This window comes from Panthera onca, chromosome C1 (assembly GCF_046562875.1).
Source record: "Panthera onca isolate mPanOnc1 chromosome C1, mPanOnc1 haplotype 2, whole genome shotgun sequence".
NCBI lineage: Eukaryota > Metazoa > Chordata > Mammalia > Carnivora > Felidae > Panthera > Panthera onca.
Genome location: NC_138346.1, coordinates 74,576,628 through 74,594,354, shown reverse-complemented (window position 1 = coordinate 74,594,354; position 17,727 = coordinate 74,576,628). Strand labels below are relative to the sequence as shown.

Below are 17,727 nucleotides of genomic sequence, written 5' to 3'. Positions count from 1 at the left end.
CTCTAATCTCTATTTAAAATAGCCTCCGAAAGATTAACCATAGCAATTTCTAATCACACGGAAATCCAAAGAAAACAACACCCACAGAATGGCATATAAAACTCAAATGCTTGATAGTTTTTTGAGATACTGATGAAATGACTGTATTTATTATAATAGTTCAATATGTTACTGTTTTTAACAGGATAAAAGAATCTCTAAAGAACCAACTCATATGCAGAAGCACAATTCAGGTGAAACCAGGGACTCAAAACCTCAATTCTGCTTATGATTGATTTTTGCAGAAGGTCTGGAAGAGTGCGGTGAGATCTGTAGCCAAGAGAGCAAAGGAACCAAGTAGTATAAACAACAGGAATACTATCACCTTTCCTCTTCGGCATATTTTGGAAAAAGATCCTATAAACATAAACTTCCGAGATATCTTCTACCCTTGTAAATAGGAAAAGTAAGCAAAAGGCAGCATCTTGTTTTTTCAGATGATGGCTGTTTTTTCTGTGTTTTTGTGTTATTTGTTTAGGAATTAACAAATGGTAATCAGCCCTTTCTCAAATGTTGGTCCAGTGGCCCAAAATGTAAACTGCAATCCTAGCTAACCCACGGGTGTTTCATGGTCAACCTGACTTGCCTGTCATCTATCAGTGCATACATTAAAATGTCAGGGGCTGCTTGGGTGGCTCAGCCAGTTAAGTGTCTGACTCTTGGTGTTGGCTCAGGTCCTGATCTCGCGGGTTGTGAGTTCAAGCCCCACATCGGTCTGTGAGCTGACGCTATGGAGCCTGCTTCGCATTCTCTTTCTCTCCCTCTCTCTCTGCCCCTATCCCGCTCATGCTCTCTCTGTTTCTCTCTCTCTCTCAAAATAAATAAATAAACTAAGAAAAAAAAAAAAAAGTCAAGAGATCAACACATAGTCCAAACAAATAGAGGCTGAAAATCAGAAGGCGAAAAACACATAAAATTAATGCACAAAGAAAACCCTCATTAAGGCATTTGTTAGGACAGAAGCCTACGTCACTGTAATGAATCTGAATTATCAAGTACCAAATGCCAGCCTTTTCACAAACTTTCTGAAATGGCTCAGCGTTCAGAATTTGGCTACTGATTGGTCAGTTAAGCTAATGTAATGAAGAGATGATCTCTCCTCGCTTTGATGCAAATTGATTACGTTTTGGAATTCCTCGTCTTTTCAGTTCCACCCCTCAAATCATTTGCATCATCCTGAAGTCTGCAATCAGAAGGCTCAGACCCAAAAAGATTCTCTAGATTTGCCAGAAATTATTTATTTTCAATTTGTAAGGACTAACGATAGATGGCCCGCAACAATGTGCATAGCTTATTTCATCCTGATTTGTCCTACTAACCACAAACATGGGCTAGGGACAACTCAGCTATGCAGTAGGGCTGCCTTCTTATAAAAGAGAGCAATAAACTTGATATTGCCAAGTATTTTCATCTTGCCAGCACACTGCACTCACATTGTCTCAATCGACTTTCATTATTTGCATCTCCCTGGCTTTTATCCTTGTTTCTGATTGCAAGCTTCTTAGGTAGGTCATATCTACCTGTTACCTGTTATCATAACCAGGGCTTATATTTAAAAATACTACTCTTGCTATCAATATTCATCATATTATTCACATATTCTTGTATGTGGAGACTGTATGTGTATTTATATAAAGGGTATGCTGGATCAAATACCTCGCCTCTGTACAGAATTATCTTTATCCTTAGAGCCACGTGGGGACTGTACTGGTTTTACTTTCTACCCCAGTGCCTAGTGCAGTGCCTGGAATATAGGGGAAACTTCAAAATAGCTAAATAGACAAATAGAAGTAAACTATTAGACACCAATGTAAGTAAGTAGTGATGAAAGATCAAGTACAGGAGAAATGCATTAAAATATTCTTCAACTTTGCCCTTCATCAAATTTTAAATATTTGCAGGAAAAACTCAAGGGTAATCATTAAAAATATAAAATTAAATTTAAGAAAATCCCAAACACGTGGAAACATCAAAAATGAAAAAACAAAAAGAACAAAACCATCTCAGTCCAAAAACAGCAAGACCCATAAAGGATTAATAGGAAACAAAGGAAGTTCTAATGCCTTAATACATAACTGCCAAATGAATAAATGGTGGCAAAAATGAATGAGTTATTTCCAGCCTTTCCTCGCAATTTTAAATGCCCTTTTGCCAGGAAAATAATCATAGCACTGACAGGAACCTTAAGATTTCATCTGGTCCACCTGTAACCTGCCTTCTAAAGTAAAAAAAAAAAAAATCATTCCAGATAAATTCAAATATAAAATAGTTTAACTCCACAAGACAAACCCAAAGCAATTTTCCTACTTTTCTCTGGCTAACCTTTCTAGCTAATCGACTAGTTGAAAATATTTGCCTAGCACACCGTGAGGCGCATGGCAGAGACCCAATTCCTGTGGCTCACCTGATTTGGGTTACCAGTGACACACACACAAAATCAGACTAAGTCAAATTGTAAATTAGTTTCTACTCTAAATTAGCAATGAACCTCTCTTAGGCACCTAATGTTTAAAGAAAAAACAATTTAAACAAATTAGGCACCATCAAATTCTCTGACATGTGCCACATCTTGACACACAGCCTCCTTGCATGTGATCTGGGCTGTCAGACTCAGGCCATGTGGAAAGGAATGTTCCCAGGGTTCAGCCCGTGCTCAGGCACCCGGGTATCTGCCTAAGTGGGAAGAAGCATGCCTAAGGCCTTATCCAAAGCATCACCCTTTGAAAAATATTTTGCCTACAGCCCTTTTCCTAGAGTGAGCGGTCCTGTTCTAGGCTCTAACCTGTTCTAGGCTCTAACCCGTTCTAGGCTGTAACCCGGGGCGTCAGTGCTCCCTAATGCGCTCCCAGCCAGAGCCTTTTCTCGGGGTTGCAGCGGAGACACCAAAACGTATGGATAAGGAACGGGTGTGTGATGAACGGCATATGCCGGCAACAGCTGTCTTTTATTACACATTATCTAATATGAGAACTCTAGGTTTGGCAATTTGGCAGGCCTGCAAGCCACACATTCAATGACGACCGCTGATTAGACAAAGCTCCTTAACCCCTTGTTAGCCACTAATATAAAGATGCCTGGGGTTGAGTTTATGATTCCTCTTCTTTTGTTTTTAGTCAGAGGGCTTCAAGATCAGGCATTAATATTCAAAACGGAATTTTTGCCGCTATGCGGTGATTTACAATGTCCCTCTTTAGGGGGAAGCCAACACTAAATATTTCAGCTGTCAGTTTGCAAAAGATCAGGGTAATCTGTAGCTCAGCCAGAGAGCCAGCAGACTCACAGGAGCTCAAAGTTCAATACTGCAGCCACTTCTGCTGCTAAGTAACAGATTGTTACTTCCTGGTCCCCACTGAGTGAATGCATTTCCGGAAAGTATTGGGGGTGGAGAGAGGACATATATTAACATGTTTCTTTTGTTTCTATTGTTTGTTTCAAAAGCCCAAATCCTGTGCCTTGTTCTCTTCTCCAGTCTCTGCTGCAATCTCCCTAATTCTTCCAGGAATCCAGGTTTGTTTGTTTTTTTTTTTTGTTTTTTTTTTTCTGTTTCCCTTTTAACCCAGGAACCTTGAGTTAGCAGGGCTCTACAGACTATTCTAAGATACAGCAAAATAACGAAACCGTGTGCAATTTCCTAAGTCGTAAGTGCCCTTAAGGAACCCAAATAAACATCACAGCTTCCCAAGAAAGTCTCACTGTGGACTCATGAGCTTCTTTTCCAAGAAAAACTGTGGGCTATTCACTCAAGGCATGCCACAGTATGAATTAGAGAATACTTTTCCAATTATTTTGTAGTGAAATTAACACAGTGTTGTACCTAAAAGTATTCATTTAATGATCAAGATGCCTTGTTGCAGTTAGAAACTTGGGAGTTCGGGGTCACAGACGGGTGAACAGACAGAAATCATGTGAAAGCTTCTGCAGGGCAGAACCCATCCCAGAAATAGACACGTTCCAGAGTTTAGCACAAAATTCCGTATCAGAACTTTTAAGTGAATTCACCCTTTCTGAAGTTGCCTATTGAGTAATAATTCAATAACCTGGAGAACGTCAGGCAAAGACAACCTGTGGTACCAGTGAAGCACATTCCAGTTTCTAACCCATTTGTCAGGTCCCTGGTTCTTAAACTGCCTTCCAACTGCAACCTACTACCCTTGAGGGAGCGGCCCAGAGGTACAATCACTACTCCTTCGTTATCACCACATTTATAAAGCCTATCTGTATTTCCTCCCGTCTCCTTCCCACACTGTTTCCCTTTGCAGGGATTTTTACCCCCAAAAAATATGTTCAGAAGTAGAAGCTGTACTGAGATGTCTGTCGCCTCCTACAAATACAGGTATTGAGATAAGAGGAACACACAGAAATCTATTTTTAAGCAATTCCAAGTGTAAACACCCAAATGCTTCCGAAGATTAATCTGAAACTACGTGCTCACCAGATACAGCTTTGCAGAAACCAAAGCCAACAATAACGAGAAGTATGAACTGTTGACGTCAGCCCTGAAAGTGTTGAAAATAACAGTGGGCAGAAAAACACCTGCTCATGTGGTTGCCTCACAGGGATCTTGTTGCCTGCGATTCAGGGAGTGCCAAATGGGTGATTATTCTCTACAAACCACTTAAAGGAAATGAACATCCATTTGGAAAAGCCTGAAATGTTGGGATAAACTTGCATCAAGTCTCATTGATGCTAACTGTACAGAATCATAAGTATCATGCAGAAGAGAGTTTTTGTTTTGCCTTCTTTTTTTCCTTAAAGTCATTCTCACAACAGGAAGAAAACACTGTTTGAATAGGAGTTTGCTATGGGAAAGAATAGGAGAAAAGGGAGAAGACGGGGCCTAAAAAGATGAGAACATCAGACAAATTTGTCGGTGTGAGAATGTGGGCATTTGTGTGTATATAGGTTAGATACCTATGCACAATGCATGTGTTTTGTATGCCCAAATCCCTCTCCTTATCTCCTTCCAGTAACCTCGTACTGACTGCCTTCTTTTTAGTGGAAGCTATCTTCCCTCGAGTTTAAGACCAGATGTGACTCTTCAGTGGAGTTTAAGACCAGATGTGACTCTTCCGTTTTCACTGCCTTTCACAGCCAAGTCCCCGGGTCTCCTCTCCATTCTGTCCATTTCCTTTTTCTCCAACTACTATAAAAGTTGGTCCCTCACTGCTAATCTCTACCCACGTACACACCATGTTTCTAGAGTGAGGTTCCTAAAACCCTCTACTGCTCAAACATGCCCAGTGGCTACCTGTGTTGGTCAAATCACTGCTTCCTCAGGGGAAGTGTTTAGTAAAGCAGCCCGCTGGCTTCTCGGCCTTTACGCTAAGATCAACGTAAAGGAGCCCAGCACCAAGGTCTCCACTCCCCTTCAACAGACACTTATTGGGTCTTCCAAACATAATAATGTGCTGTTACCTCAATGTGCCCTAAAGGCCCCGAGATCTGTGCCTTGGCATTAACTATTCCCTTGCTCTGGAATACCGTTCAGAACTGGAACATCCTATCCTTCAAGGTTATATTAAAAGACATGTCCTTGAATTAGAGCATTTATGTTGTGTAATGCCTATTTTGTTCTGCCTACTGAATTGTTAACTCTAAAAGGCCAGGAAATGCGTTCTTTTCATCTGTGTACCTTCTACACACTGCTCCATATCTGAAACCTGAATAAAGACCTTGGTGCTTCCTATAGCTGCTTTATTTTCAGACAGGCAGTAAATTGATAGAAATGTTCATCATTTGATTAAACGTAATGTCATAAAAGCACTTGCGCATTAAACGAAGATCAAAAATCCCAACCATGGCAAATTATGCCCTTATCTTCATTGTGAAAAATAACGAGGAATCAGCTGTATACATTGCTGAGAAAAGATCATGACTCGCCCACTATGCTCTAACTCTCTAATCCTGAAATTAGAAGGCTTAAGAGGAGCACATGATGTACATGGAGGATTGAAGAGCAAAAATTCATGCTTTAAAGCAATTCCAGTTCTGAATTCAGATATGTACTTGGAGCATGATAGCAAGTTATGTAACTAAAACCTGAAGAGGTGCTAGGGTTAAAAAATTATTTTAAAAATTGGAAATTGTAGAATCAAAGAAACGAAAAATAAACTCAGCTGGACATGGATTTTCCTAAGCGAGTTTTCATCTCTAGGGAAATCCCTTACAATAAAAATAAAAATGATAACACGATGGTTGAGCACCAACTTTGCGTCAGGCGCTGTGTTAGGCACGGCGCATTTTCTTCACTTACGCCAAAGAAGAGCTCCTTAGGGTGGTTCTCTTATTATCTCCATTACAGAGAAAAGAACGAAGTCTTAGGCAAGTGGCTTGCCCAAGGTCCCACCAGCTAGCAAACAGCTGAGCTGGTACTCAATCTGCCAGTTTATCCAGTAAAAGCCTTCATTCCCAATGGCATTAGGTATGTACCTGTGCCCCTGCACTGAAAATAATTTAGTCAACAAACACTGTCCTGGAGAAAAGGTACTCTCATTCCATTGAAAATGACTATCACAGAGTGAGGCTGGGAGGCATAGAATCAATGGGACACATACAGGGGGAAAAGATCAATGATTCTCAAATGGGCCACATCTGCATGCACTCTCTAAGTTTGATGCCCTTAACGATTTTCATTTTACCTGAACACCTCTTCAAATGAGAAAAACAATCTTCTTTTAAGTTTGGCCTTGAAAACAATATTTTATTATGGTCTTAAATCTTTTGGACTAGTCCATGAGCAACCTGGGCTTCTTAGCTGCGTCCTCCCCCATACTCTTAAGTGACTAATTCCAAGCCTCTAAAGTACAAGTTCAGTGCAAAGTCAGATAAACATATCACTCTGCTCCCAAGAGAACAGGAAAACTCTGAAAGTACAAAATAGTAATCATACCTGCTTTCTTCCCCGAGGCAAAGTGGCCACTGTGTCTGCCAGCATTTGAATCCTTCTATTATCATCCATTCGGAAGCTGCCTGTGAGTGTAGAGTCAGAGTTATAAGATGGACCAGCACAGTAGTCCACCAGATTGCCATTGCTGTTCTGTTGCAGGAGCCTTTGTAAAGACATTGTGAATAAAGATTACTCCAGCTAGCACATGGTTGAGTGGCCTTGCAGGATGGGGGAAGCTAAAACTCTAACCCTCTGACAAGTAATCAAAAGTAGCAAAGCAGAAAGAGCCCATGTGACTTCTGTGGTTTTAGGTACTTGTTACACAAACCCTATCTTGCAGTTCACTCCCATTTCTCAATGCCTTTTTTCTTTAAGCCCCTGGGAGAAACAATACTTTTACCGTTAAAAAAAAATCAACTTATTATTTTCTCTTTCAAAAAACCAGAACTCTTATGCTTTTATGAGCTGTGGCAAGTTGTGTTCAAAAAACCATCTGCCTTATTTTAAAAGGAAGAAAGAAATATTTCCCCAAGTTCTGCCATTTGCTACCCACCCATTCTCCTACTTAATATGGGCAGTTCAATGTCAAAGTCAAGATACGCATTCAGTTCTTGTGGATATAAGCAAGAATTACAGGGTCCAGTCATAATGTTCTCTTACAAAGTCCTTGTAATGTACTTTCCCCAAAGTACACCCTAGCTCATTAATGTTCATCAAAAAGGCATTATATCTGCCACTTGGATAACCATTCAGCATTCTTCCAGTTGCCCTTCTACTACTTTGTCCTGACTAAAATTATCCATCATCTTACAAGGAACAATGGGAGGAGAAGACCAGCACGTTCAGAGCTCAAAGTTGACCCTCTCTTAGACTGGACTTTGCTGCAGTATCAGCCTGTGGTCCTCGGGGAATAATGGAAAGAACAGGAAGTTATCAGGCAAACCAAGGTGGCGCAAGAATGTTTCTTGTTGGTCCCGGCATGAATATGGGTCAAGGACGCCATCATGAAGTACTCAAGATCGCAGATACTTTTTTTGGTGGGGGTTTGAGACCTGTAGTTTTGAGACAACTGGTTTCAGAGGAGGAGCGGGGATGTAAGTAGAGAAAAGAATCAAAACAAAAACCAAAAAAAGAAGTTTTACCTACTAGAAAAAGTCAACTGTGATTTTCAAAATAATTGTGAAGGTCAGTAGTAGGATGTAAAGGAGTTAGAAAGTTTTGAACTAAAATGGAGGTCAAGGTAAATCCAGGCCGAACAGAAGCTGCCAAATATAAAGGGTAAAATCTTGAACAAAACGATGTTTCTAAAAACATAAAAATATCTAAATCAGGTATTACAACTGCATTTGCCTTCAGGGCCCAGATGGGTAAAATAATATAACATAAATGTGTAAAACAAAAGAGAGTGGTAGAGACTTTGACAACTAAAGAATGTGTCAGTTATGAAGACATTTATGTGGTATGTGTGTGTGTGTGTGTGTGTGTGTGAGAGAGAGAGAGAGAGATTTTAAAACATCTCCAGGCTATGAGGTACATGACTTAAATCAACACTATTAATTGAGGACAGCAGTGCACCTGCCCCCTCAGAATTTTATAAAGTTAAGTAAATATTTTCATATTTCAAAATGCCAAATGGAAATTATACACTTGCCTGATATAAGGCCATATAGCAAAATGACAACGAAGCATTACAGATGGATGCCAAAATTGTATCAATTTAATTTGTTATGCTGACCTTAGCTAATATAAATTATAGAAGTTTATTATTAAATTAAGAAATTAGAAAAAAAAGCTTTACTTATTTTATGACATTTGTTTAAGAAGGAGAATCTTTCAAATAATAAGATCCATTGCTGTGCAACCAGAGACAAAGGCAGAGCTGACATTCAGTCAGTATATACCAGATTGGTCAGTCTTGTTAATTATATATTTAGGACCTGGCCTATTTTGATTGGCCAGTTCCCTTCTCTGATTGTCAAAGTCTTGTGTCATACCAGTTATTAAATATTTTTAATAACATCCTCCATCAAAAATAGCCTCTGTGATAAAATGTGGAGAAATACTAATATTTTCATACAAATATGACTTCAAGCCTCAAACCCTTGATTCACAAAGGTGTTCTACTATTTACAATTTATTTGTTCTATAGAATTTACCTCAGAGTAATTACACTATTCTGAACTCTCTTCCTCTTCATCCTCCCCTTTATTTTATAAAGCTGATTCAGAAAATAAATCAGATCAATCTATCTACCTACTCAAAAGATTTCAAAATTGCCTCATTGTCCACAAAATAAAATAAAATAAAACTTTTAAAAAGTCCAGTTCTTATCTAACTTTATTCTCTGAAATGTCATATCATTTTTTTCAGATCTTTCTTTTGAACTTAACATATGATATTTAGATTACACCTGGAAAGTAAGAGCCAATTTGTATCTTTAAATGTATACTCGTGTCCTATGTATAGAAAGCATTCAAGCAATGTTTGTTAACAAAAAGGGGAGGGAAGTAGATATTTAACAAAAATGAATTAATATTCATCTAAAGCACCAAAGAAGAAAAACTAAACTGGTAGAAAATTCTTGTATTATGGACCCATAGTCCAAAGAGCCACAATCTTACATAAAGAGAAATCTGAGAGATGCAGAAAGAATCTCTTTTAAAATATGTCTGTCATGGGGCACCAGGGTGTCTCAGTCAGTTAACTACCTGAATTTTGGTTTCAGCTCAGGTCAGGATCTCATGGAGTTGGAGCTCTGCATCAGGCTCTGTGCTCTCTGTCCCTCCCCCACTCATGTTCCCTCCCTTCCGCTTTCCTTTCCCTCTCCCATTTCTCTCTCTCTCTCTCTCTCTCTCTCTCTCTCTCTCTCTCATCTATCTCCTTCTCTCTCTCAAAATAAATAAGCTTAAAAATATATATATGTCTGTCGTCTACTCAGAAAGCTAACATCCCATTATTGGGGGGGGGACATTCTTATTCGAGGCATTTTTTCATAACTATGCAAATACTCGTGGATTGAGTTAAGTTTTAGTACAAATGAATTGAACCCTGAGGAGCTGGAACATGGGCAAGATGTGATAGAGGCCTCTGAGAAGGGTATATACCTAGAGGACGGAACATAGAAAGTCAGGAGGGTCTAGAAGGCAAACTTGGCCAATTCCGTAACACCCATTAAACTCATAGACAGCTATAAGAAGGTTAACAACAGCGGTTTCAGAGCCTAACTTTTTGGATTCAAATCCTGGCTCTGCAAGTAGCATTTGACCTTGGAAAAGTCATTTATTCTTTCTTCTATGGACTGAATTGTGCCCCACTATACTCATATGCTGAAGCTCCAAACCCCAGTGTGACTGTATTTGGAAACAGGACCTATAATTAAGGAGGTAATTAAAATTAAATGAAGTCCTAAGGTGGAGTCATGATCCAATAGAATTGATGTCTTGATAAGAAAAGACATCAGAGAGCTAGTGCCTGCTAGCTTGCTCTCTTGTCTCTCTGCCATGTGAAAACATAGGGAGGGGGTAGCCGTCTGCAAGCCAGAAAGAGAGGAAAGAGAGCTCTCACCAGGAACCCAATCTATGGGCACCTTGATCTTTGACTTTCCACCCTCTAGAACTGTAATAAATTTCTATTGTTTAAGCCACCCGGTCTGTGGTATTTGTTATTACAGTATTGGTCCAAGCTGACTAATACACTCTCTAAACCACAGTTTTTACATACCTAAAATAAAAATTTGTAGGGAAGGACAGATAAAATAGTCCATGCATAGCACTTGGTTCAAAGTAGAGTATTATTATTGAATTTTAAGTAATAAGAATTCAAAAGGAAAAACTTCAAAGGAAATTACTTTAATTCCCTATGAAATGCCTTATCTACTACCAAATGCTCATATATGCAGCAAGGGTGAGCAGTCTAAAGGCCAGAGTACATGTGAAAACCCTTGCTGTCCTGTACCATTTTGCAATGCTTGCAAAACACTGTCAGAGCCAACGTCAGAAATTTCTGGGTTTCCGTTACCCCTAATTCATCTATTCATTAGAGTAGATATGGGACAGAAGGAAATGGCTGCTCAAAAAAAGAAAAAAAAGAAAAAAAAGAAAAACCCAAGAATTCCTTTGTGTCCTTCAGGTTTTAAGACAGTTGTTGGGTTTATTTTATTTTGGCTGTTTGCCTTTATTTGCACAAGAAGTCTTCATTTGCTTCCTGGAAAACCATAGGGTTTTGTTTTGGTTTGGTGTTTGGTTTTGCTTATTTGTTTTATTTTTGCGTTTTGCCTTCATTTACACAGGAAGCCCTTATTTGGCTACTTGCACTGACATAGACACAGGTTATAGTCACACAGACAATATTTGAGTCTTTTATGTTTGAGTTTATGTAAGGTAAATTTAATTTGGTAGGGCTACTCTCATATCTGAGAGCTGACTAACAGTGACAACTGGTTTGTCCTATTTCTCACCTATTTGTGTGATTGGACTGGGTGGATGGGTGTCTCTATCTTCCTCAAAAACTCTGTGTGGGTCCCTGGGATTCTGAGAGAGTTGCTTAAAGGGAATTCTCCTTCTTCAGAAAAAGGTAAACGACAATCAGGGCTGGCTCTGAAAAATAACAAGCTCAAGAAAGGGAAATAATAGAAACAGAGATCATGAAGTCCCTATATTAGAAACCCTAATGTGGATACAAACCAAATATTAGCTTCAAGTTGTGACGTACTTATTTCAAACCACACACACACACACACACGCAAGACTTTAAATCTAATATAAATAATAGTTAACAATAGATCATATCCATTATGTTTTATTACAAGTACAAGGAAATTTTCTGACCTATTAAAGCTTAATCCAACCAGTCATGAAGCTATGGGTAGACTATAGTACCACCTAAGAGATTTAGCTGCTGAATTCATCTAGGGTCCTAAACAGATTATCTAGATCAGTTGTTCATGAATCCATTCAGTAAGATAATTTCAAGCCTTATTTCAAATGTAAAAACAGATTATCTTTGTGCATTCATTTTGTGCATTTATCGCATAGAAACATAATTAACTGCTTTTTAAAAAAATTTATTTACATCATTTTACCTACTTCAGGTTTAGGGAGCGTGCTCTGAGCATGATGGGAATATGCCAAAGATGGGTCTCTAAGAAGGTCCATGTTAAAGGTATAAAGTTGTATGTGGGCCACTTTGAGGTGATACCTATGTGTGTAGGTTTTATCCCGGATCTCTGTGGGTGTGTCAATACATCTATACAAAATGCTTTGTAGGTACGAAGGACTTAAGTCTTCAGGACACAGTCTCTACAAATTATTTTAGTTATTTTAGTTATTTATTTAATTTGAGAGAGAGCGCGCACAAGAGAGAGCACGTGTGCGCGCATGCAAGGGAGGGAGGGGCAGAGGAAGAGAGAAAGACTCTCAAGCAGGTTCCACACTCAGCGCAGAGCCCAACGCAAGGTTGGATCCCAGGACTCCGGGACCATGACCCGAGCTGAAAGCAAAAGTCCGAGCTCAACCAACTGAGCCACCCAGGCACTCCCCTACAATACTTTTAAGACTGTACTCCTCAGAATACAGTAAGAAGAATACTCCTCTTCTTCAGTAAGAAGATCCTTGAGTTACCCGGAGGAGAAAGGTGTGCCAGCTTCTGGAATTTCCAGCCCTGACTTGAACCACAGTAGCTCCATCTTTATTTGCTTTGTACTGTGTTCCTCCTCATACCACATGGTTTCCTCGGCTTAAAAAACGAAAGCTACAGGCTTATAGAACAGAGAAACGAATCACAACACATACTGTGTGAAAAATAATAGCCTGTTAAGTCACTCGTTAAGAAAGTGTCAGTCCGCAAATGAGTTTCCCGGTATTCACAGACATGGCTCTCTTTTGGAGGAAAAAACACTAACAGTGAGATAGTTAGGGTTCATGGGGACAAGCCCCAAATGAAAAACATTGTGTACCTGAGGCGCTTTCTGTTGCCTACTCCTGTGAAACTGTTTCTCCTCCGGGACAGAACCAGAAAGGGGCCACAATGCAGCCTTATATACAAGCCAGACTTAAAATGGGAGACCCCGGCTCCAAACCACACCAATGAGCTTCCTGAATTGCCTGTCAGTATTGACCAATCAGAACAAGGCCCTTCCAACCTTTTTGCAGAAGGGCATTTTCTGTATGGGAGGCCTGCCTGACTGGGGTCTGTCTGTTGGTGCCGTTGCTCCTGTAACAATAGTAAAGACTCTTTAAGCGTGAACACAAAGTAACGAGTGATCAGTAGCCCAAGGATCCGTAATTCTGGATTTGCTGAAAAAAGTTTTTAAACTACTTTTTTTTCCCCATGAATTTATTAAGAGAAAGATGAAGATGCTTTAAGCAAACTGAAGTACATTTTCATCCTAAAGAAGTCATTCTCTGATATGAAGATGCCTTTCTCAGAAATATAAAGTCTCTAAGAGAAATAAATTGGCCACCTAATTACCAGAATATTTTCCTTGCTTGAGGATTATTATCTTAAAAAAAAAGTAGCTATTTTTTTTTCTTTTAAAGTTGCTTCATTAATAAAGCATTTGGGGTATGACCAACACGTTTAAACATAAAGGTCAAAATATGTATTGTTTTTTATTCTAACAACCATAAAATAGGTGAAAAGTATCAGCTACACCTAATAAAAATTACTTCAGTAAAGTATGTGGTTTCCATTTGAACATAGGGGTAATTCACTGAAATGAGTTCATTCAGATCCATTTGAGTCAAAGAATAGGACCTTAAGCATGTGGGCAAGAAGATAAAATATTTACAAATAGATAATATATACATATGTGTGTATACATAGATGAGTGTGTGTGCGAGAGAGAGAGAGAAACTATAATCTTTATTGGTGATATGGTTGCATAACTAGAATATCCATGACAATCTGCAAGCCACTGAAAAGTAGACTCAGTAGACGGTTTTCTTAAGTGTGAGTTTCAAAGGATACCATATAAAGAGAAATGAATTTATCATACTGCAGCAATGGATGAAAAGAACTGAAATAACGGGGGAGAGAAACATTATCAAAAGAGCCAAAAACCATAAAATAGGAATGAACCTAGCATGTTTAGGATTTTATGAGGAACATTATAAAATCCAGACTAAGGAAAAGAAATACCATGTTCCTATATGAGAAGAGTCCTTCTTATAAAGATATCTGTAAATTTCCTAAAGTATTCAATGTACTGCACATCAAAATCCCCACAGGTTTTGTTAGCTTGTTTGTTTATAACATTTTATATATGTTCTTACACTCCTCTGAACAAGAAAGTACACAAGACTAGCGGAGAAGAATTTGAAAATAATAGTGGTAGGTAAGTATGGGAATTGAGAAAACTATCGTACCTGAGTATCAAAAAATATCATAGGAGTTAACACCATCAAATAGAATAGGTCAATAAAAAGAATATTAACAAATAGAATATTGTCAAATGGAAAGAGAATCCCAAACATATCCATGCATATTCAGGTATTATATCATTAAAGCAATTAATTTCATTAGGAAAAGAATAGACTCTTCAATAAATGTGGTTGCTACCCATGTGGAAAAAAAATAAGTGATAGTATTTTATTACAATGAATAATAAATTCCAGATGGTTTAAAAAGTTAAACGTAAGAAAAAAAATTTACATATATAAAATAGTAGTGGAAAATATAGAATATTATAGTAAGATCAGGTTGGGAATGGTTTTCCTAACAATATAAAAGTCCAGACAGCATTAGCAACATAAAGATTAAAAATTTATGTCCAATGAAAACTATAATGAACATAGGTCAAAGCTAAATGGCAGATACCAAGAAATTGTTTGTGATGCGCAATTGATTACAGAAGAAATACAAGGCATCGACACATTTATTAAAGGATATTCAAACATGTTAGCAATCAGGAAAGTAAAACTTGAAATACTAGACACTAATTTTACCCACCAGATAAACAAAAAATAAGAATGGATAATACCTAGTACTGGTTAAGTTACAGTTAAGTGGACTCTTAGAACTTTGTAGGAATATAAATCAATAAAGCTTTATTAATAATTTGACAGTATTGGAATCAAAATATACACACCAGGAATTCTACTAAGAATTTACCATACAGAGGTACTCTTAACACATGCAGAAAACAGTACAAAAATGTTTCTTGTGACATCGTTTGTAATTATGAAAAATTGGAGTTTTAAATGTATATATATTGGGAAGTGTCTAAGTAACTGATGATAATTCCATGGAATATTCTGCACCCATTAGAAAATACAAAATAAATATGTACATGCATAAAGATCTTTAAGGGAAATAAAGCAAGAGAAAAGAATAATGTGCATAATAGGATCCCATGTTTGTTCCTTAAAAAAAGATCATTTATGTAGATGTGCACAAACATATGCCAACCTGTGAATACTGGTTACTGCTGGAGAAGGTGCTGTGGGGGCAAGGGAGGAGGGGTATGAAAGAAGCCCTACAAAATTTAGTCTATGTGTTTTGAACCTTTAATAACAAATATGCATTCCTATACTAGTCGGTCAACTTAAAAAAATACCAACAATTCACAGAGAATGTTAAAAAGACAATCACCTTTTGTTGATAATAATATCTTAGCATTTTCAAGGTCACCATACCTGTTTAAGCTTATTGATGAGAATTATTGGATGTGTGGTGTTTGTTCACAGCCTACGATTTTGCTTTATTTAATGGGATATTTTGCACCCATTTAGGGAATTCTTTCATATTTCTTTATCATTTTCTGTCAACCAACTAAACTTCTTCCTCAGGAAGGACCGCTGGACTCCCCACAACATAGTGTAGTAAAGGAGAGGAACACAATCACAAGCCACTGATTTTTATGCAAGTAAAGGGCACCAGTTCGTCCTATTGAAACCCCCTCCTAAATGGCAGAACTGCCAAGTTCAGTTCTCATTAGCCTTCTATTACCCCTCCCCTTCCCCACCACACACGCATAGCTCCATTTCAAAACCCAGATCTTTCATCAAAATTCAAGGTAAACAAGTGACAGTGTTTCTTCTTTTTCCCTCAGTGAACACCTTGCATCACCCTCAGTACTCAGCTTTTTCTTAACTCGCCCAGGGGCTGCAGGCAGTGCCACACCACAGAATGGGGAAGGGTTTCGGAACTGTAGAAGGGAGCTTCTTAGAAAGCAAGACACCTGTCTGGGACTGGAATTTTGCATACTACTTGGAAGACTAAAATACCTACTTGCTAGGTAGGTAATTTCCTCCTGGCCTTTGAATAAAATCCAAACTCCTTAGCCTGCCCTTTGAGGTTGTGTATATTCTGGTAGATCCTATGACCTCATATCATACCACACCCTGGTTACACTGGCCTTTCTTCTGACCCTCCAACAGAAAGCAGTTCCTCCTCAGGGCTTCTTGCACTCACTTTTCTCTATGCCCAAAACAGTGCTCTCCCCACCATCTTCAGGTGGCTTGTCCTCTGTCTCTTCAAAGTTCAGCTCAAGTATTGCCTCTTGGAGAGGCCCAAACTATTCCTAACTGAATGGATAAAGGTGTTAAATAAGCCAGTCCAAGCAGAACAACTCTGGGAGGGAGTGTGCACCTTGGAGTTTCCTAAGTAGACAGCTCTCCAATCTACTGAACACCTGGAGCTGCCTGGATTGACCTTACTGCCTGTAAGGGACTTGCTTTTGACAATAGCAAGAGAGGCAGCAGAGAAAGGCTAGCAGGAAGCAACTTAATGGAGTGTACTTCACCTTCTCCATTTTGGCTTTTAGAGTCTAGAGAGATGGGGTGTGTGTGTACGTGTGCATCAGAAGGAAATACAGAAGAACAATAAGGTAACTCTTAGAATATCAGAATTCTCTATTTTACTTCCATCCCTGTCTACTTACAAAAAGAAGGAAAGACATGAAATCTTAATTTCTCTGAGATCCAAATGTAATACAGGGAAGGACAGTGTATTAGTCATTTCCTTGTGTCCATAAAGTTATGAACAGAGCTGGCTAAAATGGGCATCTATAAATTTTTCCTAACTATTATTTAATGGAAATAATAAAGTCAGACAGACACTGTACAAGGTAGTAAGCACAGCAGACAAACCAGTGACAACGCATCCTTCTTTGGTAAATCCATAGTTAGAATCTTCAATATAGAATCAACTAAATATACAACTGAAAAAACATATATATCCTTGAAGTCATAAGAAAATACTAGCTGAATTTACCGAATGTTAGACTGGAAGGAACCTAAGAGTCATCTCATCTAACTCCCTTAATTTTGGGGTAACAACAACAACAACAACAAAAACAACAACTAAGCCCTGGAAAATGTAAGTCTCACTGAAGAGACAGAGTAATTTCATGGCAGAACTATAAGTAGACTGCTTGGTATCCTTCAATCCTACAAGCATTTACTGAGTACATAATCATAGTAACATCTTGGCAATGTCTGAAGTGTTTACTCTCATAAACATCATAAGAATAGTATTATATTTATCATTATTTTTCAGATGAAGCTCACATACTTGCCTAACCTTACACAAAGAATATCCAGGACAGTCAGGATTAAAATCCACAGCAGACATTTCCAATGATAACAACATTAACCACTATGCAATATTGCTTCCCCAAAATTGCTCTAACACTATGGGGACATAAAGATGAGCCAGATAGGACCTTGCCCTCATGGAGATCAGAATCCAGACATATAGGGAAAAAAGTCTCTCAGAATGATAGCAATTAAAACAATAATTCAAGGGGCACCTGGCTGGCTCAGTTGGTTAAGCGTCCGACTTCAGCTCAGGTCATGATCTCG

At 38.5% G+C, this 17,727-nt stretch overlaps 1 protein-coding gene across 2 annotated transcripts in view; it reads right to left on the bottom strand.

Annotated features, from left to right (window-relative positions):
* The window catches only part of CYTIP (cytohesin 1 interacting protein), a 76,520-nt gene that overhangs the window by 26,017 nt on the left and 32,776 nt on the right, over positions 1–17,727 (bottom strand). The window contains exon 1 of one of the 2 annotated variants that reach the window (XM_060626750.3): positions 6,929–7,190. The exons of the other annotated variant lie outside the window; for it this stretch is intronic. Within the exon in view, the coding sequence (XP_060482733.1) occupies positions 6,929–7,102 (174 nt within the window). The 5' untranslated portion in view covers positions 7,103–7,190. Of the gene's footprint in view, positions 1–6,928; positions 7,191–17,727 lie in introns of those variants that run through there. 2 annotated transcript variants of the gene reach the window in all.